The sequence below is a fragment of the Micromys minutus genome (genome assembly GCF_963924665.1).
Source record: "Micromys minutus genome assembly, chromosome: 1".
NCBI lineage: Eukaryota > Metazoa > Chordata > Mammalia > Rodentia > Muridae > Micromys > Micromys minutus.
The window spans coordinates 69,953,540-69,980,899 of record NC_137969.1 but is presented as its reverse complement, the minus strand read 5'-3'; the positions used below and the strand labels follow the sequence as shown (position 1 = coordinate 69,980,899).

Below are 27,360 nucleotides of genomic sequence, written 5' to 3'. Positions count from 1 at the left end.
GTTAAAATTATTCAAGATATTTCCTTTATTTTTCAATTTATTCTTCTCTTACATTTTATATCTCTAACAGCAGTTTCCCTCTCTCCTCTCCTACCAGTCTACTCCCTCTCTCTACCCCACCCTCACTTCTCAAGGGCAGGCCCCTATGGGATATCAACCAAACAAGGCATACCAAGTTGCAATAAAACTAGGCACCTCCCCTCATAACAGACTAGGCAGCCCAGTAGGAGGAAGAGTCCCCAAAGCAGGCAAGTGTCAGAGATGGCCCCCCCTCTGTTTGGAGTCCTGCTAGAAGATCAAGCTATACAACCATAAGACATATGCAGGGAACCTAGGTCTGAACTGTGCAGGGTCTCTGATTGCCTTTAGTCTCTGTGAGCGCCCTATGAAACCAGGTTAATTGACTCTGTAGGTTTTCTTGAGGTGTATGTCCTTGACCTGGCTGGTTGCTACAGTCTTTCTTCCACCCCTTCCTCAAGATTCCCCTAGCTTCGCCTGATGTTTGGCTGTGGGTCTCTGCATCTGATTCCAGCAGTTGCTGGGTGAAGCCTCTCTTAGGCTCCTGTCTACAAGCATAGTAGATTTATTTTGGTTTTGTTGTTGTTGTTGTTGTTGTTATTGTTTGTTTTCTGCCACTGTGTCTCTGGGCTCTACACAGTGTCAGAGGTGGGCTCCCTGTCATGACATAGGTCTTTAGCTGGACCAGTCATTGATTGGCCACTCCCACAATGTCTGTACCACCTTTACCCCAGCACATCTGGCAGGCAAAACAAATCATAGTTAGGTTGGTGTCAACTCCGCCGGAAGTCTTGTCTAGTTACAGGAGATGGCCCGTTCAGTCTCCATGTTCCCTTCTGCTAAGAGTCTTAGCTTGTGCAAGATATTCTTGTAAGAAAAGCGTGAAGTTAAACTCTGATAACGAAAGGTTTGCTAGCGTAGAGGAAGAGCTCTCATAACTAGGGGAACGGGAAGTCTCAGCGACAAGCTTTTGAGAGAATGGCTGTCTCAAGGGCTCCAGCATCCGGCTCGGCCCGTCAGAGGATGGTCTGGCTGTTTCCACTTGTCTTCTGCCTCGGCTCAGGTAAAAATATCTGTGGAAACTGATGTAGTTGCTGAGTGAGTTCCTTCTTTGGAACATCTTGCTCAACTTAATCAGGATGAGTGCTGGGTTCTCTGTTCAGAGACTTAGGATGTTCACTGTGGTCCTAGTAAACTACTTCCCTCAGACTGCCGTGGGACTGATTTAGAACAAACATTTCAGCTGGCGCTGGTGTGGAAAGAAAATAAGTTTAATGGGGAAAAAATCTACAATTTGATTACTGTGATATTATGTAACTTCAGGGGGCTTCATTGTCTTTTTTTTTGAGCTTCACTCTTTACTCAAACATTGAAAACCCAGCAATGCGTTTACAGTGCAATTAGGAAGAGATTGACTGAGCCTGCTTCTTCTCCCTGCTGTGTTACATGGAGATCAGGAAGGCTTACGCTGAGTGCGAGAATTCAGAGGGTGTGCATCGGACTGTGGGGTGATGGTCTAGGAGAGGTCTAGATCAAGCAAAGGCTGCTAACACAGACCTAGCCCCGAGGGAATTCACTGAAAAAAAATAGCTAGCATTTATTCTATTCCAGAAAACAGACTTGTTATTTAAATGCATTACATTTAGATGTCTCATAACGTGTTTGGAAATTTATTCTATTAATAGCTACAGGGAACTTAGACTAAGATAATTTAAATAGCTTGCCAAAATTCTATTAGTTATCAGGAGGCTGCAGAATAAAAATAAAAACGAATGACTTGACTAAAACTGTCAGTAACACACATGTGCGCACATGCACACAGACAAATCAAGATATAGAACTAACTAGACCAACTGACGACAGAAATAAAAAGAAAGCAAGATTCACTAAGTCATTTGATGACCATTCATTAACTGACTACTGAATGCCTGGCACTGTAGGAGTTTCAGGAACTAAGCACAATGTCTGTTCTTGTGGAATTAATATCTTGGCAGGGAAAATAAAACTATAAGCAAGTAAGATGTGCGCTGACTTAGGACAAGTAATTTTGAAAACTTAAGCAGAGAGAGAGGAGGGAGAACATAATGTTGCATCATAGGCGGGCGGTCAAAGATAAGGTTAGCGTAAGGGTGGAGGAGCGGTCACAGGAGGAAGGTCAGGTCCTTTCCGGATCTGTTTCGTGTTATCAATACAATGGCCAAGAGTAAATTTCCTGGAAGCAGGTGGAAACTGAGGCACAAGGCTGAGAATAGAGACCACATCAAACCAGGAGGATGAGGAATAAGGACAGAGTTTTGAGAAAGGCATAGAAGAGGCAGAAAAAGATGAGGATTGTTTTACTCCCATCCATCCATGTTACCACATCTCAGCCTGACTCCAGTCGGCGGCTTGAGTTCTTAAGAGTTCACTCTTTTACCTCCATAAAACTGGATATTTCTAAGCGTGCCCGCTCTGAGTCCCTGAGGATTCTTCTTATAACAAAGCTGTAAAACACTAGGCGCAGTCGTGATCTGCCAATGTGCATAGAAGAGGACACTGGAGCCTAAGTAACGGTTTAGTGCCACACCGCGGTGGGGGATGGGGGTATGAAGAAAATAACACAGTTGGCTGTATCTGCCAGAGATAGATGCAGGTGGCCAAAAAACCCTCATCGGAGCGGAACCATGGTTACAGGGTAGAAAGTGGAGAGTCTGGTAGCACTAAACAGGGGACACCAAAAATAGGAGAACCTCTCTGGACTGGGTAGTGAGAAAGAGCTTTCTGGAATGGGTAAAATGGTGTGAGAAGCTAAATAGGGAAGGATTCTAATCAAGAAGCATGGGAAGGTGATGGAAACATAGGAGAGAAATGTTCGGAGGAATTGAGGAAAGACCAGACCACCGGGGCAAGTATGTAGGACAAAGAGATGCTCTCTGAGAAGGAGGAGATGACTCACAAGCTTTCACATAGGTGAGACACATCCTGATTCCATTAAAGAGTCTCAGCTCAAAGATAAACCGTGTTGGAAAATGTTTTAGTACATGCACAGTGTTTACTTGTTCTGTGTGTTTACAAATGTGTGCGGGTGAGAGGTGGATATCCATTGTGTCTCTTTCACGACTTCGTCTCCACCTTTAGTTTTTGAGACAGGATTCTTAATGAACTTGAAGCTGGTTTGTTTGGCTGGGCTGACTGGCCAGTAAGCCCCAGCATACCTCCTCCCTCCCCAGTGCTGAGATTAGAGCAATAGGTCAGTTAGGTCACTTGGCTTTTTACGTGGCTGCTGGGATCTGAACTCAGATAGCCCTGCTTGTGTGGCAAGCATTCTGTATCACCCCAGCCTCCTTCTTTCCCTTTAACTCATTTTCTTGGAGGCAAAACTAATCCACACGGCAGTCATGCCCTTCACACAGCAGGTACCCTTCAATTATCTGCACAAGATTAGGCCCAAGAACATCCTGCCGTTCTAACAGGAAGGATGACCAGCCCTTCATGTTAGGACCAATCAGGCCCACCCGTCCCTTGGGACTTATAAGTGATTAATGGTTGGCTGGGGAGGGAGAGACATTTTCCTCGGTAGTGTGGCCATTTGTAAGGTGTCCTTGCCTCTGCATATAGCCTTTTACCCATGCTCCTATAAGCAACCCTAAGAAACTTACTGGCTTATCAGAGGAAAGAAAGAAAGAAAGAAAGAAAGAAAGAAAGAAAGAAAGAAAGAAAGAAAGAAAGAAAGAAAGAAAGAAAGAAAGAAGGAAAGAAGGAAAGAAAGAAAGAAAGAAAGAAAGAAAGAAAGAAAGAAGGAAAGAAGGAAAGAAAGAAAGAAATTATAAGACTGGACTAACTCAGATGACATGGGAAGGGGTCAAGAGAAAATAAGGAGGGTGAATAGGATAAAAATATATACATGTATGAAAATATATGAAACCCATTGCTACATATAATTAATACATCCTAACAAAAACATTTTTCTGAAACTAGCCTGACATCCAGGCATGATGGTGCATGTCTTTAATCCCCAATTTAGGTTGCTGAGGACAACGGGGCTAAATAGCAAACCAAAATGGAAAAACCCTACCTAGCAAAACAATGGTTGTAAAGGAAATCAAGCTGGTGAACCTCGGCTGCTCCTCCAAGTCTTCTTTCTACATCGGTATTTGTCAAACGTGAATTTATGCATAGCTTGAGGGTTTTATTAGAACACGGGGAAGTCCTGGCTCTGCATGTCTAAGGAAGCCCCACGGGCGATGCTGCTCTTACCTATCCATGGACCACACCTTGAGTAGCAAGGTTCTGAAATGTAGTCACACAGAAACTGGTGCCAGAGAAAATTAGGAACTAATTCTCTGGGTGAGTCTGAAGGAAATGTACAGGTGCTCTGAGGCTCAGAGGAGACCCGTGGCTGCATGTATAAATAAAAGAAGAGCATGGGCGGGGTCCTGTGAATCTCCCTCCCTCCCGTGCTCTCCTCTTCCTTTCCTTCATTTTGCAGCTAAGGATCCAAACTAGAGCCTCAAGCACACTATCTTTTTGTCGCTGAACGGCCTCTGCAGCTATGGTCCTGAAGGTTTTTGGCTCAAAAGTGTGACTGGTTCTACTGCTCACAGATTGTGGTCTAATGACTTCCCTTCCCCTGGGAACTTTGTACAAACACTTCTTCTTTGTAACAGCCATCTGCATGTTCAGATGGTCATTTTACCTCATCAAAGGCAGGATGCTGTTTTACATCTTGTTATTATGCTCGAAGACATGTGACTTTCCATCTCTCAGACTCGTTCTGTCCCCGCTGTGGTCTCCAGCTTCACACCTCTCAGTTTGGGCCCCCTGACTCCGGATCTAGATCGGTAGCTTTCTTTACTCACACTCAGACCTTTGTTTGTTTGTTTTTAGGACAAAATTCACATAGCTCATGTTCTGGAATGGTCACATTGATTGCTCTAAAATATCCATCACTCAAAACGAAAACCTTAGCCTGGGGATGTAGCTCAGAGGTAGAGTTCCTGCTTCGAGCCCTGGAGATGAAGTCCAACAGAAAGAAGGGGAGAAAGCTGTGTTCAGCTTCTATTTTTCCACTTCTTTATGTCCCCATCTCCTAGCACGACCCAATCTTCTTTCTGTATCCATGGATCAACTAAATGAAGGCATACAGTGGCTGACTTACTGGGCCTCATCTAACGGAATGTTAAGGTTCTGCTGCTAAGATACCATAACCTAACATCCTTTGATATGCATTTTTTAAATATTTTGATATAATCGAATGTACTTATGTTATCCTTTCATGACTTTTGTTTTGGTAGCATATCTAAGAATTCGTTCTCAAATTCAAAATTATTAGTATTGACCCCTACGGTTGTCGGCACGTCAAGTCTAAAGTTATGCATGCTAAGCAAGGGCGCTGCCACTGAGCTGTAGGCCCAGAGCACCATTTCTGTCTTCCACTGAACTATAGGCCCAGCCCACCATTTCTGTCTTCCACTGAGCCATAGGCCCAGCCCACCATTTCTGTCTTCCACTGAGCCATAGGCCCAGCCCACCATTTCTGTCTTCCACTGAGCCATAGGCCCAGCCCACCATTTCTGTCTTCCACTGAGCCATAGGCCCAGCCCACCATTTCTGTCTTCTACCAGTTTTATAGAGTTAACTCTAACATAAACTTGACATCATTTGAGGTTGTTTTGTTTTATTGAGACTGAGACTCACTTGTAGCCTTGGATGGCCTGGAACTTGATATATAGACCAGGTTGACCCGGAACTTATAGATTGCCCTGACTCTGCCTTCTTCTTAAAGCTGGGACCAAAGGCATGAGCCACTACATCCAGGTATAGTTTAATCTGCTGTGAGAGGTGGAATCTAACCTTTTGTATCTGCATATCCATTTGTCCCGAAATTTTTTTTCTTTTTTTCCCCTTTTTATTTATTTATATATTTTTTCATTTTTGCATAAGGATAGCAACTAATTCTTTGACTTTTCACATTTGGAAATATTTAGAAGTCTAGGGTTTATTGTTTTAGAACTGAAATTTTTCGTTTGGTAAATGGACTTGAACAATTACTTAGCATCAACTTTTTCAGCTTAAAAACTAAAAATTTTTAAAAATTAAAATTTGAAGCCAGGATCTTATCTATAGGTGAAAGCATGTGGCATTTGCCTTCCTAGGTGTTGGTTATTTCACTCGGAAAGTTTCAGTTCTAAACATTTTCCTGAAATTTTTATAATTTCATTTTTCTTTAATTTCTGAGTAAAACTCCCATTGTGGATATGTATGACACTTGTCTGACATTCATTCCTAGATTTATGGACATCTAGGATGAATCCATTTCATAGCTATTGTGAATGGAACACTGGTAAGTAGAGTTGTGTAGGATCTCTGTGGTGGGATGTGGAATCCTTTGGGTATAAAGCTAGAAATGGGACTGCTGGATCGAACAGCAGTTCTACTAACGGCGGACACAGCTTCCTCCATCCCCACTTTTTCACCAGAATTTGCAACCATTTGTTGGCCATTCTGATTACTCTGTGGTGGAATAGCTCTGGTTTTCATTGCCCTCATGGGGGAGGATACTGAATGCTTTTTTCCCCAAAAAAATATTGATTAATGTTCTGTATTTCTCCTTTTGAAAATTCCATATTTTCTTCAACAGCCTATTTTTGATTAGGTTGTTTAGTTTCTGATGTTTACATTTGTTTGCTTTTTGTTTTGGGTTGGTTTTTTTTTTTTTTTTTTTTTTGGTTCATTGCATATTCTAGATATTAATCCTCTGTTAGAGCATACAGCTGGTAAAGATTTTCTTCTGTTATGAAAGATGCCTTGACATTTGATTGACAGACTCATCTGTTATACAGAAACCTTTATTTCCTTTGAAAGTTCCATATATCTTAAACGAACACTGATCACATCCATTCACCTCTTTCTCTCTCCAGGTCCCCATAGGACTCCCACCTCATGAACCTCCCTCTCAGTTTCATGTCATTCCTCTTCTTCTCCTCCTCCTCTTTCTCTTCCTCCTCCTCTGCCTTCTTTTCAGGTTGCCATTAATGACTCTCTGAGTCCAACTGGTGCTTCTCATTGCAAATGAGTGAGTGACCCCTCTCCCTCAGCAGCCATCAGCTGCCATCCCTCTGATATATGTGAAACTTTGACTGGCTTCTTTATGCAGGAAACAATGGTTACTGTGAATTGAGGTATACAACACCCCTTTTGTGTCTACAAGTCAGTATGTCACAGCTCTCCTCCTCCTCTTGCATTCTTTTCTCTCTCTTCTTTAAAGTTCCCTGACCTTGGATGGTGAGAAGCTGATATAAATTACCCACTCACAACGGAACACCCAGGGTTCTTGATACCCAGTACTTTGGCCAGCTATGAGTCTCTATATTAACTACCTGCTGCAAAAAGACCAAAGCTAAGAGCAGCACAAATCTCTAAACACAAATGTTTAGAACACAGTTTGACCACGTGAGCATTTAGCAAAACACCAATCGTAGGTTCCCTCTTCCTTGCCGAGAGCCTATGATTTAAACCATCAAGGCTTATGACCAGGTTTACAGTACAAAATCCTTCCTGTGGAGAAGTCCTTACATCTCCTTAGAAAGTAGTTGGTTACCTCCACAACTTTCATGCCACTATTGAACCAGAAGGCATATTTTATCAAAATATCAGTGTTTTCATATCTAAGGTCCAGCTCTGGGAAGGACCATTGATATCCTTTCTCCCCTCAAATTTGCATAGCACCTTCTGGTACTATGTAAGTTAGCCAACAGGAAAAGAGTGTCCTGGTAAGTTAGAGGTTGATTTCTCTATGTCTGGTATCCAAACTGAGTAGTACCTTCAGCAATGGGGTCTTATTATGTTGTTATGATGGGATACCGAGAGCAATTGTAATAGCCTGTGTGTTTGAGACTCTGCTAGGACCTCCCTGACCTATAACCCATGGGGATCCATGTCTGGCACAGAGCTGTTTTGTGAGGTGGTATTGTTTCTGTAACACAGCTGCTTGCTGGAGTGTTGACTGATTTTATTGGCTTGACCTTTTGCAAGTGTCCATTGCTTCTGCAAGTGTCCATAGCTGTGGTGAGTTTATGAGTGAAGCTGTGATGTCACCTATAAAAACAGCTTTTGATAGCACCCCTCCCCATTCTCTATCTCTTATATTCTTTCCAAATCAGCTTTCCTGATGTTTCCTGAGCCTTGTGTGGGTGGAAATAGATGTGCTGTTTAGGGATGGGCACTCAAGCATCATGTATTCTCACCCTCTGACTATGAGTCATTGTGTTAACTCCTGCCTACAACAAGAAGCTTTTCTGACTAAGATTGGTGCTAATCTGTGTTCCCCTGGGTATATTATTCTTTTGCATACTATGTAAGTGGGAATTGTTTCCTTCATTTCTTTTCTAGATTGTTCTTCATTGCTAGTGTAGACAAGCACAAAGTAGTTTTTGTTGGGGTTTGTTTGTTTGCTTCCTTGTTTGTTGAGCCAGAGTTACTCTACATAGCCCTAGCTATCCTGGAACTATGTAGACCAGGCTAGCCTTGAACTCACAGAGATTCATTTTTTGCTCTCCAAGTGCTGAGGTTAAATGCATTAGCCATCAACACCCAGCCAAACTAGTTTTTGTGTTTGTGACCTTGTGACCTATGACTTTTCTGACTTTACTTGTTAGTTCTGTCCACTTTGGTAGATTCTTTAGGAAGTTCTGTTTATATGAGCATAGCATCTATGAGCAGAACTTGTTTTTATTTGTTTGTTTGCTTATTACTATTGGTATGGTTTTTGTTTCTTGCCTAGTTGCTCTGGCTGGAACTTCTAGAACAACACTGAGTAGGAGTGGTGGACATGGGTTTCATCTTCTCCCAGACTCAACTGAAAGCCATTCAGTCTTGTATATTGTCTTAGTTAGAGTTTCTGCTGCTGTGATGGGGGGAAAGTGACTAAAAAGCAAGTTAGGGAGAAAATTTTATTGGACTTACACTTCCATATCACTGTTCATCATCAAAGGAAGGCAGGACAGGAACTCAAACACAACTGGAACCTAGAGGCAGGAGCTGATACAGAGGCCATGGAGGGATACTGCTTACTGGCTTGCTCAGCTTTCTTGTAGAACCCAAGACCACAAGCCCAGTGATGGCACCACCCATAATGGGCTGGCCTTTCCCCCATCAATCACTAATTAAGAAAATGCCCTACAAGCCTGCCTATACCTTTAACTTAAAGAGGCATTTTCTCAATTGAGGCTTTTTCTTCTCGGATGATTTCAGCTTACATAAAGCTGACATAAAACTATTTAGCACATATCTTGAGTAGAATATTAGCTGCAGGTTTTCATAAATGCCTTATGTCAGGTTAAAGATGTTTCCTTTCATTCTTAGAGTCTCTAAGAGTATTGGGTTTTCTCACGTGATTTTTCTATATCAAATAAGATGATGTGTCTTTTTTTTCTTTGTTTAGTTAATATCCATGAATTATCATGTTAATATTGATAGCTTCTCATGTTTAACTACTCTGACATTTCTGAGATGAGTTTTATTTAATCATGATGTATAACCTCATAGTATAATGTTTGATTCCATTTGTTGGTGTTTTGTTGAGGATTTTTCCACAAACATTCAGTCTAGCAGAAGTTCTAAACCTGTGGGTCATGACTATTGAAAACTACATATTTCTGATGCTCTTAAGAACCTGCATCCATAAATCTATTTTTGTTGCTACTTCCTAACTGTAATTTTGCTTCTGAGCAATGCCTCAATTCCTAAAACCTTCAGAAATATGTGGGGGTTTTTTTATAGTTGTGAAAATGAGTCAAGAATATCTTCCTTTGGGTGCTGGAGAGATGGCTCAGTAGTTAAGAGAACAAACTGCTCTTCCAGAGGCCCTGAGTTCAATTCCCAGCAACCACATGGTGGCTCACAGCCATCTACAATGGGATCTGATGCCCTCTTCTTGTGTGTCTACATAAAATAAATAAATATTTTTTAAAAAAGGAATATCTTCCTTCAGGACTTGTCAGATCAATCCATCTTATAACTTTGAAATCAAGTTGTATGAGGTGTCTAAATCTCTCCCTTCACCTACATAACTCTCTAGCAGAAAAGACCCACCTCCGTTCAAAACTGACACCTCACTTGTGCTCCTGAGCCCCAACTCTGGCTTCCTCCTCAGAAACAGCTCTGTGTTTTTGCTTTTTAAAGAATTATTTTATCTAGAGGAGTACACTGTAGCTGTCTTCAGACACACCAGAAGAGGGAATCAGATTTCATTACAGATGTTTGTGAGCCACCGTGTAGTTGCTGGGATTTGAACTCAGGCCCTCTGGAAGAACAGTCAGTGCTCTTAACCACTGAGCCATCTCTCCAGCCCCAGCTCTATGTTTTAAACATTCCTTTTCCACCATATCTTTAAAGACCTTCTCCATGCACTGTTCCTCTTTTCTGTAAGCTTACTAAGGCCTCTTACATCCTAATGACCACCTCTCCTCCATCCCACCTCCTCTAAAAGGTCTGCCTTATGTTTCTCTTCCTTTCTCTGTCAAACTGCTTGATAAATCAGCCCCCACTTTCTTTCTGCACTGTCTTGGAAGTAAAGCAGCCCACTGAGTCCCCTTTGGCTATGAACATACATGAGCCAGCCCTCTAAGTTAGAAACACCATGGTTTTGGTTCCTTCTGACTTTTCATTCTTTTTCAGAGCCATCGTGAGCTACCTCTGCCTTATTCTTCCTAAAACACTGTCTCCATACACTTCTCCGCTTCTCCAAAGTACTCTACATTTACCAGTGCCTTACAAAGTCAATCCCCAGTGTTCAAGGGACCCTTTAAGTCTTTCTACATTCTGACGTCAGACTGTGTAGCTCTTACTGACCCTGTAACAGCCTCTACAGAAATAAAAAGCTAAACCAGGCACTCGTGTTCCCAGAAACATCATCCATTGGGTGGAACATAAAAAGTGTAAGTACACTGTTCTCTGATTTGATATCACCAGAGAATATCAACACCTTCTCCATAGTCCGAGTGGCCCATTGAGTCCCCAAGGGATGGTTTCTACAGACCCCCTCCCAACTACAAGTAGCCTGCCTCAGCCAGAGCCACCATAAAGCATCTTTCCAACCCCTATTCTGGACTGACTCTGATCTTTCACATTTATTGCCAGCAGAGCAATGGGTTCCCCAAACCATCAGTATCTATGCTAAAAGTGTTGTTGGCCCAGTGTGATAAAAAGCATCAGTGCCTAATCCAGGACAGAAATTCTGTGTTTCATCTGGGCCAAGCCATGTCACATGGTGGTCTTTTGAGCATGTGCAGTAACTTCTGATCTTTATGCACCATAAGCCTGTTGGTTCAAATCTGGTTTTGTCATTATCTTGTTGGAACTGCTACTCCCTTATGTTCTTTATGTCTGCGCATCCTCTCTGTCCTAACACAAGCTCCCCTTTCCTTCCCCTGCACCAGTGAAAATTTCCACAGATATAAGCAGAGGAAAAATTGGTATTCCAGTAGTCCTTCAAAGAGAAGTAACAGCTTACTGTGGGAAAATGAGGGGGAGGAGCTTTTCAGACAGAAATGATAGCCGTGCAAAGAAAGCAGAATCACCCAGGAAATTTGCAGACCACTGAGCAATGGGAAAGTCCCTGTTGCTATTCAAACATCTCCCTATAACTTTGCATCTTGTGGCTTGCTCATTGATAACCGTCCCTGCCCATCATTCACTACTGATACTTCCATAGAGCACATCTATACCTTCATCAACTCATTATTTATTGACTTGGAATTGTGCTGAGCAACAGGAATACATGGGAAACAAGCCTTTCTGCCTGCTGTCACTCAGCAAGAAAAGGAGGAGATGATGCCGTGACTATAAAGGAGAAGAGTCACAGCACTGACGGTGTAACAGTGGCACTAGGAAACACAGAGGCAGACATTATCAGTGCCCTACCCACCACACCATAGCTGCTCATTTGCCTGGCAGGCTTCTCCATCTGATAGTGAACCAGCAAATCACAACTATCTTGTTCATATATACCACACATATCCACACCAGAAGCACACATTTGAAGGAGGACCAAAAACATGGCCTGAGTGCCATGATTTCTACATTTTTACCCATCCAATTAGCACAGAACTAAGTAAATAGAATACATTTAAGCTTTTTAAATAAACTAATAATCCAAGCCTAGTAATACACGCCCATAACTCTAGGTCTCGGGAGTCTAAGGCAGAAGATTATCAGTTTGAGGCTAACCTGGGCTACATATAAAACCCTGTCTCAAAACCACAACCACAACCATACAACCACACACAAACACACACACACACACACACACACACACACACACACACACACACATAAATTTGATCTATAAAATTAAGAAAATTTAAAGGATGTTGCAAGCGTTCCTGGTGAGTTCTATGGCCTGAGAAAATAAGCCCAGTGTCTTTATTCAGAGAAATCGAACTTTAACATCCTGGATAGAGACCTTCCAAGAGGAGGGTTACGATGTGACTGCTCACTCGCCATGAGACAATCTGAGGCTCACTCTGTGACAGGCACTGTTCAAGGATATCCACTGTAGTGATAAAAGAGATAAAAATCCTTTCCTATGTGATGCTTACTCTTCTAGTTGAGAAGACAAAAACAAAAAACAGAACAAAACAACACACTCCCCACACGTGCATAAAGGGTGGTGATTGCCAGAGAGAAAAATAAATCCAACAGAGAGTGGGTCCCAGGAACAGGTAGGAGTTGTCACTGAGGAAACAGTGGTCTCAGAAGACATCGCTAAAAGAGACATTTGCACTGAAGGCATTGTGCAGCCACACGTTTGCCTGGAAGGAGTACACTCCAGGGACACACAAGTGCAGAGACCGCTCAAGGAATGCCTGAGTTGGAGCAAACTGAATAGGAAGGCAGTCGTAGGGATTGCGCTGGAGGAGGAAACTGGCCAAATCATCTTTGTCCTTTATAGGTCAATATAATGACTCTTTAGGTTTGGTTTTGCTGTTACTGATATGACTGCATTTAGTACACATTCTGGGTTATTAGCTCAGTGATTTGAGCTGTGTATACACACAGAAAGATGAAGACTAAGGACACTGTCGATACCCTAAATTCCCCTTAGGGAACCATCCTCGATTTCTGACAGTACAGATTTGTCTTGCTCAATTTTAATTTTAAATGAATGGAATGCCACTTGGGGACACCTTTTGGACTCAAGATTTTATCTGTTGTATTTTACTCATGTGACTGTGAGAGGAAAGGGGGGGTCAAAATGACAAATAGCCATGTGTCAAGAGGCTGTGTCAAGAGGCTGATGGGAAAAGAGGATGCTAGTTGGCAACGTTGACATCCTGGTAACCATATGGCAATTCAGGAAAATTCATCAGAAGTGCAGGCTCACGGAAGAGCTGAGTAAGTGTCAGGAGGTCTGAGACACCACCCCTGGGCCATGCCATAACCACACACACAACCGCAACTCTTCCTCGGAAAATAAGGGACCCTAAGAAAGATGATGTCACAATGACCATGGTGACTTGTGGACTGATTGTCAAACACCTCCACAGGTCATACCATGTGCTAGACACTGCAGAGTTCTAAGTAGTAAGTGATGGCTAAGCAAGAATAACCACAGCACAGTCATTTAAACAAGTAAACAGAGCCCTAGATAGTAGCGTGACATGTTCTAAAACCTTGGCATTGACACTAGAGGAGCATCCTCTTTATGAGTTGTAACAATGGGGCTGGAGAGATGGCTCAACAGCTAAGAGCATGGGCTGCTCGCTCACAGGACTTAGGTTTGATTCCAGCCCCAACACAGCAACTCACATCTGTCTTATTGTAACTCCAGTTCTGGGGGATCCCACTCCCTTTTCTGACCTATGTAGGTTCCAAGCATGCGGTCCACAGACATACATGCAAGCAAAACACCTATACATATTTTTTAAAAGCCTGAGTTTAAATCCTGGTTCTGCTGATTTTAAGATGTACAACCAAGGAAAGTTGGTTAACCATATGCAGTAAATCCCTGTTACTGGCTCTCTGCATTGCACAAGATGGTACATAGACAGACATTAAGTACCTTGTAAATGACTGGCTGTGACAATACTACCACCAGCAAAGCCTTGCAATTGTTGAAGTTTGTGCCAAGGGGTCGATATAGTTCATTATCCCTCACAGATTATTGCCAAAGGATTTCAAAGGCTGAGGTCACAAAAGTATGACCAGCCAGGGTAGAAGGAGACCATGAGTTAGGATCATCTGACTAGATCCACTGCCCATTAGCCAAGACTGCCAGATACTTTGCTTGAGGTAGAGCCACTGGGAGAGTAACTGTCACTGCAGGACTTCTGAACACCCCTCCCCACTTCTTCATCATATTACTGGCCTTCCAAAGAGCTTAAAGAGACTGGCAGAATTAAGACAAAGGATCTAGGGATAGAAGGGGATTGTCAGAGACAGCTCTTTAGCCCTCTCCTTCTGTGTTTACAGGGAGTGAAGTTTCACAAAGCAGCTCAGACGCCCGGGTAATGAACGGTGTTCTAGGGGAGTCCATGGTTCTTCCTCTGGAGATCCCTGCGGGAAGGACGGCCAGTGTAATCATCTGGAGTTACAAAGGAAAGGCATCACTTTTCACCACAATTCTCATCATCCACCTGAATAAGTCCGGACAGCCACAAATCATTAACAGTGATCCAAAGAAGGAGAAGAGACTGAGTATCACACAGTTCTACTCCTTGCAGCTCAGCAACCTTACAGTGGCAGACACAGGCTCGTACACTGCACAAATAACCATCCAGGATTCTGAGCCGATCATCTTCAGATATACCCTGAGGGTCTTCGGTGAGTCCAAACACAGCATTTAATCATGTGCAAACTTAAAGTAAAAATCCAATATTTCAATTGCACGTGCCTACAAGAGTGCACTGTTGCCTAGTGATAGAGATGATGCGTTTGTCATGATGAAGTCCATAAGTAAAGCGTTTTGATCACGTTGCACAGTGAAATAGCAACAGAGATGAGTTAGAAACTAAGTCTTGTGGCTTCTACACCAATCACCTCACTTCCCCTTTTAGCAAGAAATGAACTGTTCGTGGAAGCAAAATGTTTAACGACACTGTTAACACACACAGGTAGGTATCTATCGCACACTCGGCTCTGCCAGGTGAGTGTGCACAAACCTATCCCCAGAGCATAGCCTTAGTCACAGTCTCAGAGATGATAAGTGGTAGCACTTACTGACCTATCTCACTTTACACAGAGACCCAGCTGACTTATTGGAGGTCACTTAATTTCTAACAGTATTTTCTCCAGATGGCTTATATTGATCATTAATCAAAAAACTGCCTTTCTAACTGGAGGGATGATACACATCTATAATAAACCCAATATTTGGGAAGTTGAGGCAGGAGGATAACGAGTTTGAGGCCAGCCTTGGCTACAATGACACACTGTCTCAAATAAACAGGTCTACCACCCTAATATTAAAGAATGAAGGTGTCTTCAACTTAAAAGCATAGAAACAATAATGAGATACTGTATTAATCTAAACCATGAAAAATTTAACTACTAGAGATGTTCAGCAATGCCATGGAATATTTTACAGGAGATCCAAGCATTAAATTGGCCACCCAAGGGCAGTGACATGGCTCAGTAAGTAAAGGTGCTTCGTACCAAGCTCGATGAACTGAATTTAATTTCCAGAGCCCAGGTGGAAGGAGAGAACTGACTTCCATAAGTTGTCCTCTGACCTCCATATGCGTACCATGGCACTGATGCACACACACGCACACACACACACACACACTCATGAACACACGCACACGTGCGTGCTTGCCATACCAGAGAGAGAGAAGTAAATAGTTAAATTAACTAAACATTAGCTGGTTATTATGGTACACACCTTTAATCCCAGCACTCTGGAGGCAGAAGCAGGTAGATCTCTATGAGTTCAAAACCAGATTAATTAATCTACCTAGTGAGTCCCAGGAGAGCTGCAGTTATGCATAGAGACCCTGTCTCAAAAGAAAAAAATCCAACAAATAAATACATACACTTACAGTGTGCTGTGAGTGCTAAGGAAAAGACACACAGCACCAGAGTGTGAAGGGACAGGGTTGGAGACATGTTGCTACAGACCAAAACTAGACCCCTGGGCAAGTGTTCCATCACTGAGCGTACCAGGCACAAGGGATCGTTTTTTAGAGGAAGTGGTTCATGTAGGCCTCTGTTGAAAACATGACATTTGACGCAAGCTCTACTGGTGTTAAGAGAATAAACCATGCAGATATCTAGAGCCATTCAGAACAGGTAACCGATCTCTTCTGCATTCAAAGAGCATCCCTCAAGAAGGCTGAGCATCAGTTCTCGGCATCCATAGAAAAATTTGAGAATGGTAGCAAGCATCTGTGATCCTAGCCGTAGGGAAGAAGAGACAGAAAACCCTGGAGCTCATTGACCAGCTGTTTTTAACCGATGGGTAAGTTCAGTGAGAGACCCTGTCCCAAAGAGTACGGTGAGGAGTAATAGAGGAAGACACCCAGCACCAACCTCTGACCTCCACCTGCATGGGAACATGTACCCATACACACCCTCATACACACAAGCTACCATATCCACACAGAAACCCGTCAGACAGAAAGACAGGAAGGTGAGGGATGTTTTCCACAGGTTGATCAACAAAGCCATGTGTCCGTAGCTAAGGTCTTTTCTCTTTATGTAGAACGACTGAGTAACTTAGAAATTGCCAACCATACTCTCTTGCTGGAGAATGGGACCTGCCAGATGGACCTGGCCTGCATTGTGAAGAATCCAAATCAGACTGTCTCAGTTGAGTGGCAAGTGGCTGGAAACATTTCTTTGGGGGAGCCAAATGTCACTATCACTTGGGACCCAAGGAATTCCAGTGACCAGACATACATCTGCAGAGCTGAGAATGCTGTCAGCAATTTGTCGGTCTCTGTCTCTACCCAGAGCCTCTGCAAAGGTAACACCCGCCTTGGGTCTTCCTGGGAGCCTCAAGCAGCTGGGTAGTGTTTGAGTATGGCTTCACAACCTATGTGACTGGCCAGTGGCAGCGGGCAGAGCAGCCAAACTGCTGCGGAGAGGAGAGGAACGGGCAAGCTCTAAAACTCTCTGCCTCTGTTGATCTTCTTCCTGTTTCCCTCCCCAAGTCCTCTTGCAAGAGGAAGACCTTGAGTCAAGGTGGCTTTCTCCTACCCCAGCCAGGCCCCTACCTGTCCTGCCTGTCAGAAAGCCTGACAGATCCCCAGACTGGGAGCAAAAATGACCAGACTCGGCCTCTGTAGGCAGCCCAGAAGAAACTGGAGAAGTGCTCTAAAACAAACTCAAAGGAGCCCTCATTTTATGTACCCTATTAAATTCCACTTCTTTTTTTTTTTTTTTTTTTTTTTATTCTTCTCAGGTGAATTAACTAACCAACACTGGAATAATTTCTGGCTTACACCTATAATTTTAATAACCTTGGTTGTGGTTATATCCTGTGTGTGCATGTGCATATATGTTTGTAAGAGAAGAGGTAAGTCTTCCTTCTGCTCTCTTCTGTCTTCTCTAAGACTTCAGCTGCTTAGAGTCTGGGGCCTCTGGTTTCCAAGGGTCAAGGGAGGATAGACACTACCTCTAGCTGAATTAGCCACTGGGATGACCCTCAGCATGTGGCCAGGCATCTGTTAAAACTGCTAGGGAGGCATCCTACTGAGAAAAGCAGGACACTGTCTAGGGATCCATTTGCTCACCTGTCTGTCCCTCATTTGGGACCTGCTGCCTGCATCCTCTGGAAAGATGCCTGGTGGAGAAGGATGGAGGAAATAGTCTCTCACTGAACTCATGCTTTCATTTTCCAGGTTCTCTTCCTTTGACTAGCCAACATCCAGGTGAGCATGCCACCTCTTAACTACAGAACATAAAACAGACAGGAAGAGGTAAATGAAAGAGAAGAGGGGCTGGCCAGAGGGATAAACTGTGACCATTACTATTCAGCTGGACCTTGCGGAAGCAGAAAGGCTGACTGGTAACCATGAGACCTGTTATATTCCTCCCAAACGTGTGAGGGCATCACACTTTTCTATAGCAAAGTCAAGATCGTTAACTTCTTCTCTGACGGAGAAAACAAGTCCCGCCGAAAGGGATTCATGGACCATCCATTCACTGTAACCTTGAGCATGAAACACTCAAAACTGGGCTCTGTGACTGTACCACTGAGTTTCAAGCAAGGCTGAGACAGTGGATAGACACTGTGAGAAAGAGATGTGGATGCAGGCTCATTTTCTGAGTCTTGTGCAGGGGGGTGAAAGTATCAGGATACCAAAGGGCATAAGGTCAGGCAGGGGTCAGAAAACCTACATTCCGCTCCCATCACTCTGCTTCTTAAGCAACTTTGTACAAGCCCACTAAGCACCCTTGAGCCCAAAATTCCTCATCTCTAAAACTGTCAAATCTGTCAGACAGGGCTGTGAAAACTGTCTCCAGAGATCTCACAGACTGTGGTATTTAGTCCTACAAGTGGGTTGACATAATGGAGTCACTGAGACTTTGAATCATAGGAAAACCACCCACACCCTCACCCAAGGAATGAGGTTAGAAATAGACCTTGTTTAGCACTGAACTACAAAGATTGGAAAGTCCTTAAAAAGAGAGTCCTTAAAGGGGTTCAAGCTTGAAACAAATGCTTTGTGCGAGGATAGGGGAGTGCTCTAGAAACTAGCAAGACCCAAGATTCTGTGCAGCGTTACCCCAGAGTCCTACCACTGACAGCTGTGCCATGTGTGTGTGTGTGTGTGTGTGTGTGTGTGTGTGTGTGTGTGTGTACCAGATTCTTCTCAGAGCACAGATACGCCAGACTCTCCTGGGAACACTGTGTACGCACAAGTTACTCGTCCAATGCAGGTAAGTCCTCTCAGCTCTGTTCTCCATCCTTGTTGTTACTGTGATACCTCCCAAACATGTCACCATAATCATCAACCTTCGTTATTGGAGAAGGCAACTGCAGGGCTGACCACACAGTGTCTGCCCCTAAGGTAATTAATGCTCACCCTCGCCCTCACTTGCTTCCCAGAGTTCTCTATCTGCTTAACACACCAGGAGGTCTTTGTAACCTGCCTGAAAACACCAATTAGAGCCTCTCCTTTTCCCTTGTCACACTTGACTAGATCAGAGGAAATGAGAATCTGGGAGGAGGTGCCATCCAGGAAGTGGGGTTCTATGAGAGCTTAGAGTTGTGTCTCAAGAGAGAAGGGGGCCAAGTATACAACCCCTCCACAATAAAGGAACAAACTACGGTAGAGAACTCCCACATAGTAGGACAGCCTTGGCCAAGCACCAGGGTCCCCACTAGCCATGAATGAGACAATTGTGGGGACACTTTTCTAAATAACTAGATAGACTGGGGAGCGAGTTCTCAAGTCTTCTGAAAAGTAAATTAAACCAGAAGAACTCGGCATTCTCAGAATAGTCGAAGCAAAGCAACAGCCCAGCTAGAAGTCTTAGATTTCTCAAGCAAACATCTCAGGCCCAGCTGTCACAGGCTTTGTGGAGTAAGTTCCTAAAGGAGGGGACAGTGAGGGCCATTCACACTTTTTGCCCATTTACTGTTCCCAATTCCTGATGGCAGCATGCTTGCCAACAACCCAAAACAGGGATCAGCAACCCATTCATGAGCTTCTGGAGTCTAAATTATTCTCTAAATATTTCTTCATTCGTCTGAAGTACCAGAATGCATGGGCAGAGTCATCTAAGACCTGGGGCTTTCTGTTGTTACTACTACTTTGTGTATCCAGAGAGCCATTCATTTTGTCTTTCTTTCCTTTTGTTCATTAATTTATTTATTTCATCAATTTATTTCCTTTACATCCCAGTTCAACTTTCCCTCCTTCCTCTCCCCCCAGCCCCACCTTCTCTCACTTCTATCTCCCATCCCTCTCCTTTCTGTCAGAAGGGGGGGGGGGCTCCCATGGATATCAACCCACCTTGGCATATCAAGTTGCTGTAGGACCAGGTACATCTTCTCCTATTGAGGCTGAACATGGCGGTTCAGTTAGGGGAAAAGGACCCAAAGGAAGGCAACAGAGTCAGAGATAGCCCCTGCTCCTGCTGTGTATGGGGCCCAGGTCTTATATGCATGCTCTCTGGTTGGTGATTGAGGAGAGAGCCATTCTTATAACTGGTATTTCCTATACATCTGGTTCTCCCACTATAACATGGGGACCAGGCCATTAGAATAACAGGGGTAAATGGAGCAGGCAAAGTCGGTGGCTCCAGTTACAGCTACTAAAGTCTAAGACAAAAGATCCGGTGCAATCAGTGTCCATCTGGCATGTAAGTTCAGAAGCGAGCACAGACTCAGATGCAAGACAGGGATGTTTTTATCCCTCCTCACGACTCTGCCTGTCTGTTGCTTTCTGGCTGGGACCTTTACATTGCTAGGATGGTGATATTCTATTTGGGTTGCTTCTCTGTCTCTTGGAAAATGTTTCTAAAACATCACAGGTTTGGACTGATAGAGCTTGGTCCCCAGCTTCCCCTTTGCACGGTGCTTCTTCCTTCTTTTCTCTCTCTCTTTCTTTCTCTCTTTCTCTCTCTTCCTTCCTTCCTTCCTTTCTTTCTCCCTTTCTTTTTTCTTTATTCCTTTCTTTTCTTTCTTTTATTTGTTCTTTCTTCCTTCCTTCCTTCCTTTTTACTTTTTTTGGTCACACTGTTTTTCCCCAAAATATTTGCATGCAGTTGACTGTTTGTTTGTTTGTTTGCAGGAAATGAAAATCCTAAAGCCTACAAAAAATGACTCCCTGACAATTTACTCCATAGTTAATCACTCCAGAGAGGTAAATTCATGATGGCTTTATCTACTTCTATTTTGTATGTCTGCATATATGTGTGGAATGTATGTGTGTGGTTTGTGTTCATGTGTGTGTAGATGGAAATAAGACCATCCAGTGTTCTGCTCTGTCTTACTCCCACAAAACAGTGCCTCTCACTGAACATGAAGAAAGCCAAAAAGATCCTCCTGCTTTTGGCCCCTGGAGTGCTGGCATTAGAAATATATACAAGGTTTTTACATGGGGACTGAGAATTAGGAACTCAGATCTTCATGCTTGCTCAGCAGGCATTCTTATCCACTGAGCCCTCTTGCCAATCACTGTGTTCTTGTAATTTTACTCCTCTCCAAACCCTATTATCTTGCAAATAAGATACATTTCACAGATATCTAAATACCATAGAAAAAAGAAAGTCTTGGGACATTACCAAAATATAAAAAGTTATCTTGGGGCTGGGCTGGTGAGGTGACTCAGTTTTCAACAAGACTGATGACCTGAGTTCAGTCCCCAAATCAATAGCGTAGGAGAGAACCAGCTCCCACAGGTTGTTCCCTGTGACAGAAGCATACACATACAAACACACACACACACACACACACACACACACACACACACACACACACACGATACATATATAACTAAATGAATAGGGTGATAACATTTTAACTTATCTTGCATTGGGATCACCTATTATAATTAACCTACTTATTTGTTACTGTAAACCTGCCATTAATAGTCCTACCATCTAACCATCAAGATTCATATGTTCTCTTTGCAGGCATAGAGGGAAAGGTATGACTCTGATCTCTATTAATCTACTCTATTTCTCTCCTCATATAATAAACCCATTTCTCCTAGGCTGAATACTCTTAAGGACATCAAATAAGTTGGTGGAAGACTTTAAAGAAATCCAAGCATCTACTGATCCCTTGGAAAAGAACAGAAAAAAAACCTGGTTTCCAACTGGCAATGGGATCCGGATACCCAGGGTTATCACTCCAGACTTGATCCTTCAGGAGTAGCAAGATCTGTAGTACATAACCCCAAAACTACTTTCCAGTCAAGTCCAAGACAAAGCATGCTTTGGATAACATATCCATGTGCTGCTTTCTCTCTGACAACTAAACAATCAGACTTTTGACGAACAGATTATGATCAGCAAGTTGTTGTTTCTTCTAGAAGGCAGTCAGATGTGGCTGGCTGTAGAGAGAACATGGTATTTGGTTAAATGTGTAGCGTCTGGCATTGAATGGACCCACAGTCATGCTCTGACAATTCATTTACTTAGACAGGCCTCCTGAAATATATCCTATGTTGTTGAACCTTTAATCTCATCGCCAAAACTAAGATGAGGATAGCAATACATTGGTTCCATTGCTCACACCGGGAATCTAAGCCATTCATAACTACAGTTTATCACCAAGCACTTCAGACTCTACCTCCAAAATATATTAAACATCTTTCTCTCTTTTCAACTTATAGACCATCATTCTATCTTCATTCCTCCCATCTGGAACCTGGGGTACTCCAATTACCTCTAAAAATCTCTTCTAATTTTGCTTTTGTCTCCTTAAAACCCATGGTCTAAAAGACAACCAGCACAATGGATCCACTCTTTCTATTGACTGTTCATAGTCTTTCGAACCCTTCATTACATCCATCGTGAAAGCCAGAGTCCATGGCCCTGGATGGTCTGGCACATCCCCAGACTCTGCTAACTTTGCTCTCCCCATTCTCTGTTTGACCTCTGTGACCTTTTAGCCCCTACATCAGAGAAGAAAGTTCTCCTGATTACAGTCACTTCCATCTTCTCCAAGGCTCTTCTTCTGCTTGTTGGGGATCTCCTATTCTTCAGGCTCCAATTTAAACGCATCAGCTCTTATAACAGATCTTCCCAGTGCACTCTACCTAAAGTGGGCTTTCTTATTAGTTTCTTAAACTTTCCATATTGTTTATTACATGTCATTGAATATTTATTTTTAATATCTGTTCCTGTGGGGTCATAGATAATAATTATTTTATTGTTGTAATCATTAATGCATAGAACATTGTAAGTATTCAAACAATAATTTTAATAAATAAATGTATATATAATGGATTGTTGTGGGAATTAAATAAGACAATACCGTGGGTCTACTGTGGATTCTATCAACTGCAATCTGAAATATTTGAGAAGGAATTGTATCTATGTTAAGTATATACATACTTTTTTCTCATTATTCCCTTGAGGTAGACATAGGTTTAATACCACACACACCTCTTATTTTAGATAAATAGATAGATAGATAGATACATACATACATACATACATAAACAGATACAAAGATAGATACATACATACATGCATGCATACATAAATACACACATAGATACACAGATGCATAAATGATAGATACATAGATACATAGATGATAGGTAGGTAGGTAGGTAGATAGATAGATAGATAGATAGATAGATAGATAGATAGATAGATGAGGATTTAGGGATAGCCTAGACCCATCTCCAGGAACACCAAGGGATAACTGTAAACCTGAACCCCTTAGCCTAGTGCCTAACACAGTAAGAAAGCTCAAGAACTGCATGTATAACTACTAGTATTGTCTGGTGCCATGTGGCAGGGCACTCTAGAATCCTAATGCTTGGGAAATGGAGTCAGGAAGAGTCAATGTTGTCTTCAGTTAGACAGAAAGTTCAAGGCAAACCTAGACTATAGAAACCCTTTTCTCAAAAAAAAAAATTTTGATCTTATTGCTGATGTTATTATTATTATTAAAATGTATTCTCCTGAATCACAGAATCTTCATAAATGCCTTCAGTACCTAAGAGGCCAAAGTTCAAGGCTAGCTTGAGCTACATAGGAAGTTCTGTGACAGTCTAAGGTACACAACAAGACGTCACCAAGGGAAAAAAAAAGAGATAAAATTAAGAAAAGAGAAAGCATACTGCTTGACTACATTCATGCCATTTCTTGTCTTTACCCAAGTTTCAATTTGATTAGTTTACCCCATACAAAAAAGAATGCTCCTCTGCCTTAAGAAACATTTTTGGAGAGAGGAGAAGAATTATTGCTATTTCTTTTAGTGTATTTTATTTTTCTCAAAAAATAAAGCATGTGCTTATTGAGAATAATTCACACACTCCAAAGCAAAATGTTTCTACAATAGCCAAGATGACAACCATTAATAATCCTATATTAAAATGGCACTATTTTTACCAATATGAAATATTTTCATAACCTTTTCTTGGCTTTTATTTTTGTTTGTATTTTCATTTGTTTTAACTTGTTTTGTTTTTGCTTAACAATATCCCTTAAATAACTTGCTGAAGTCAGAACATATAATCATACTAATCATCTTTGCTCCTTTTTGTTTTCAATTTTATCTACAAATAGTTGAAAATCAAGCAGTGCTTTGAAATACTGTATATCAGAGGCAGCCCGTATCAAAAACAGATCCCAAGATGACAAATATAAGAATGGTGGCATCACAACAGACTAAACGATGGCTGTGAACAACAGAAGGAGAAAACAAAATTCTTTAAAGTTAGATCTTTTTATTTTGCCATTCAGATCATTTGAGACAGAGTCTCCTGAGACCAAGAATAACCTTAAGCTCATGAATGGACTCCTGATCCTCCTGCCTCTACCTGCCTGGTGCTAACATAAATTCATGTTGAATTCTGGCTACTAATGCTAACTAACAAACTAGGATAAATAGAAAAAAGTTCATCAGGAAGAAAGGGAAACTTCAGAAATAGTCATGGAGGCTTCAGTCCTTACAAGGTGCCCTAAAGCTTGGAGGAAGAGTCACTAGACAGATATGAAGGCACCCTCCTTTATATTAGACATTTATGTGTACTTATGAGACATGTGGAGTCAGAGGATGTCTTAGTTAGAGTTCCTATTTCTATATCAAAACACCTTGACCAAGAAGCAAGTTGGGAAGGAAAAGGTTTATTTGGCTTACACTTTCTTATCACTGTTCATCACTGAAGGAAGTCAGGACAGGAACTCAAACAGGGCAGGAACCTTAAATCAGGAGCTGTTGTAGAGGTCGGGCCATGGAGGGGTGCTGCTTACTGGCTTGCTCTTCATGGCTTGCTTACGCTGCTTTCTAATAGAACCCAGCACCACAAGCCCAGAGATGGCACCACCCACAATAAACTGAGTCCTTCCCCTTTGTAGATTTGATTTATTGTATATATTTACGTTAATTGGGTTCCCAAATTCTATGGGAATTTGCATGTCTGCATGTAAGACACTGAGGGTCCCTGCCCTTGTTGGTTCTTATTGGTAAATAAAGTTGCCAGTGGCTAATGGCTAGGCAGAGAGACAGAGGCGGGACTTTAGATGTCCTGTGCAATGGAACCCAGAGAGGAGGGATTTAGAATCACCATGCTTAGCAGGAGAATCAAGCTCAAGAGCTGCAGAAAAGAAATCATACAACCATGTAGGAATAAGGGAAAAGTGGCCCCAGAGGCTCCTTCCCCACTGGGTCTGGGGTAGCAAAGATGGACTATAGATCTTTGTAAGTAATAGTTCATGAGTATCAGAGGGGTGGAGTAGTGACATGAAAGTTTGGACATGGTCCAGCCATTGAGTTACTTAGATCATATTAAAAATAAGGCTGCATGTCTGTGTCTTTCGTTCAAAACTCCAGAGCATTTTGGCAGATGGCAAGCAACACACGCCGATTTGAGTAGCATTCGTAATTAATACAACAGATAGTGTCTAACCTGTAGGTTCACACTCACTATTAAAAATTAAATGGAGATTCTCAAAGGGAGAACACACACCATGACATGAGATGAGGAGGTAGGGAGAATTGGTTTCTTAGCAGAGCTGCTGGTTTTGCCCAAGCCACCATGTGCTTCCTCCTCAAGGCACACACTTGGTATGAACTAGAACAAAAGATGTGCTAATTGGTATGAATAATTCTCGAGTTTGTGGCTTAAGAATGAGATACACCCAGGCAGACTCAGACAAAGCTTACCAGATTAATACAACACTCCCCCATCAATCTCTATTTAAGAAAATGCCTTACAGGCCTATAACCCTATCTTATAGAGACATTTTCTTAACTAAGGTTCCCTTGTCTCAGATGACTTCAGCTTGTGTCAAGTAAACATAAAACTGTCCAGAACAGAAGACAACTCTTCTCTCCTTCCACCAGGTAGATATAGGGATTGAACTCAGGGATTTCCAGGTTTGGCTACAAGTGCTTTAACCTGCTAGCCTTCCCACCAGCCCCTGAAATGTTTTTATTAAGTAATTTAAAAATAATAATAAGGAAGACATCCAGCAGGGAGAGATCTATAAAGTCCGGAAAAATAGAGAAATACATTCCACTGTTAGAATGCCCAAACCAGCAACAGACTGAGCCCTGTCTTGGAAAGGACCAGCTACCCATCTAGATTGGGAAATCTCTCTCTCTCTCTCTCTCTCTCTCTCTGTGTGTGTGTGTGTGTGTGTGTGTCTCTGTCTCTCTGTCTCTGTCTCTCTGTCTCTGTCTCTCTGTCTCTGTCTCTGTCTCTCTGTCTCTGTCTCTCTCTCTCTCTCTCTCTCTCTCTCTCTTGCTTGCTCACTCTCTTTCTTCCTCCTTATTCCTCATTGCTTTCTTTTCTTTCCTTGTCCCCTGACTTTGAGAGGAGTGAGCAAATGCTGTGTAATTGTTAGTGAGGAAAAGAGTGAATACGTACACTGTAGTTCAGGTTCCCACACTCACAAATACACCATCCATCTTCTTTGAAGGCAGTGAAGGACAAATGTCACCTCAGCGAGAAGATTAATTTACTCTTAAATTACCCTTGCCTATTCTGTATGCGAGAGTGAATGCTCTTTTTCCCCCCTAGGAAGAGCACTATCGTGACTTGAGGAAATTAAACAATGCTGTCAGCCCAGCTCTGGCTTAGATTAATGAAATTAGTGTCTGGAGACTGAACACTGCCGTTTGCATTTTCAAACACTTTCTAGGTGGTGTGGTGAGATGCCAGAGGGCTAAGAGCCATTATAACAGGGTGGTTTGACAAGGAATATGTAAAGTAGAAAGTCTGGAATAGGAAAAGAATAGTTGAAAGGGACAATGGACCAAAGAGAAGTGGGATCAAATTGTCATGCTGTGTAGATCTGTAATTTCTTTAGGATGGGGGTTGAAGGGGTATCAAGGTTGGCACAAACATACCCAGACCCCAAATTCTCAGCACAAAGGAAATTTATTACCCCCGAGGAACAAGCAGATTGTCTGGGGTGGGAGAAATGCATCTGGATGGGGCAAAGACAGCAACAGGTGTTTTTGCATGAGTGTTTTTTAAGGAGAAAGGAGACAAGGGAACTCTGTGCTAGAATAAGTTGCTAAATCCTACAGATGAATGCAGGACAGAGTCCAGGGAACTCTGCCCTGGGGACACAGGATAGACCTTAAATCTTGGGTTTCAAGGTAAAAAGAAGAATGAGCTAAAAGATGATTTCTCCAATATAAATACAGCAAGTGTGACCCCTGCCCTTCCTCTTCCCTGAGGCTAGCCAAAGATGGTCTCTATGGGAAGACGTGTTCTA

The 27,360-nt window shown here is 42.5% G+C and overlaps 1 protein-coding gene across 1 annotated transcript; it reads left to right on the top strand.

Moving 5' to 3' along the window:
- Positions 1–996: 996 nt before the first annotated feature.
- On the top strand, positions 997–26,717 carry SLAMF6 (SLAM family member 6; the record flags this gene model as incomplete). Its single annotated transcript, XM_080927940.1, has 7 exons — positions 997–1,081; positions 14,470–14,820; positions 16,700–16,963; positions 17,841–17,870; positions 18,809–18,882; positions 20,742–20,813; positions 26,658–26,717. The coding sequence occupies 7 exons, from the start codon at positions 997–999 to the stop codon at positions 26,715–26,717; spliced, it is 936 nt and encodes a 311-aa protein (XP_080784066.1).
- Positions 26,718–27,360: the final 643 nt, after the last annotated feature.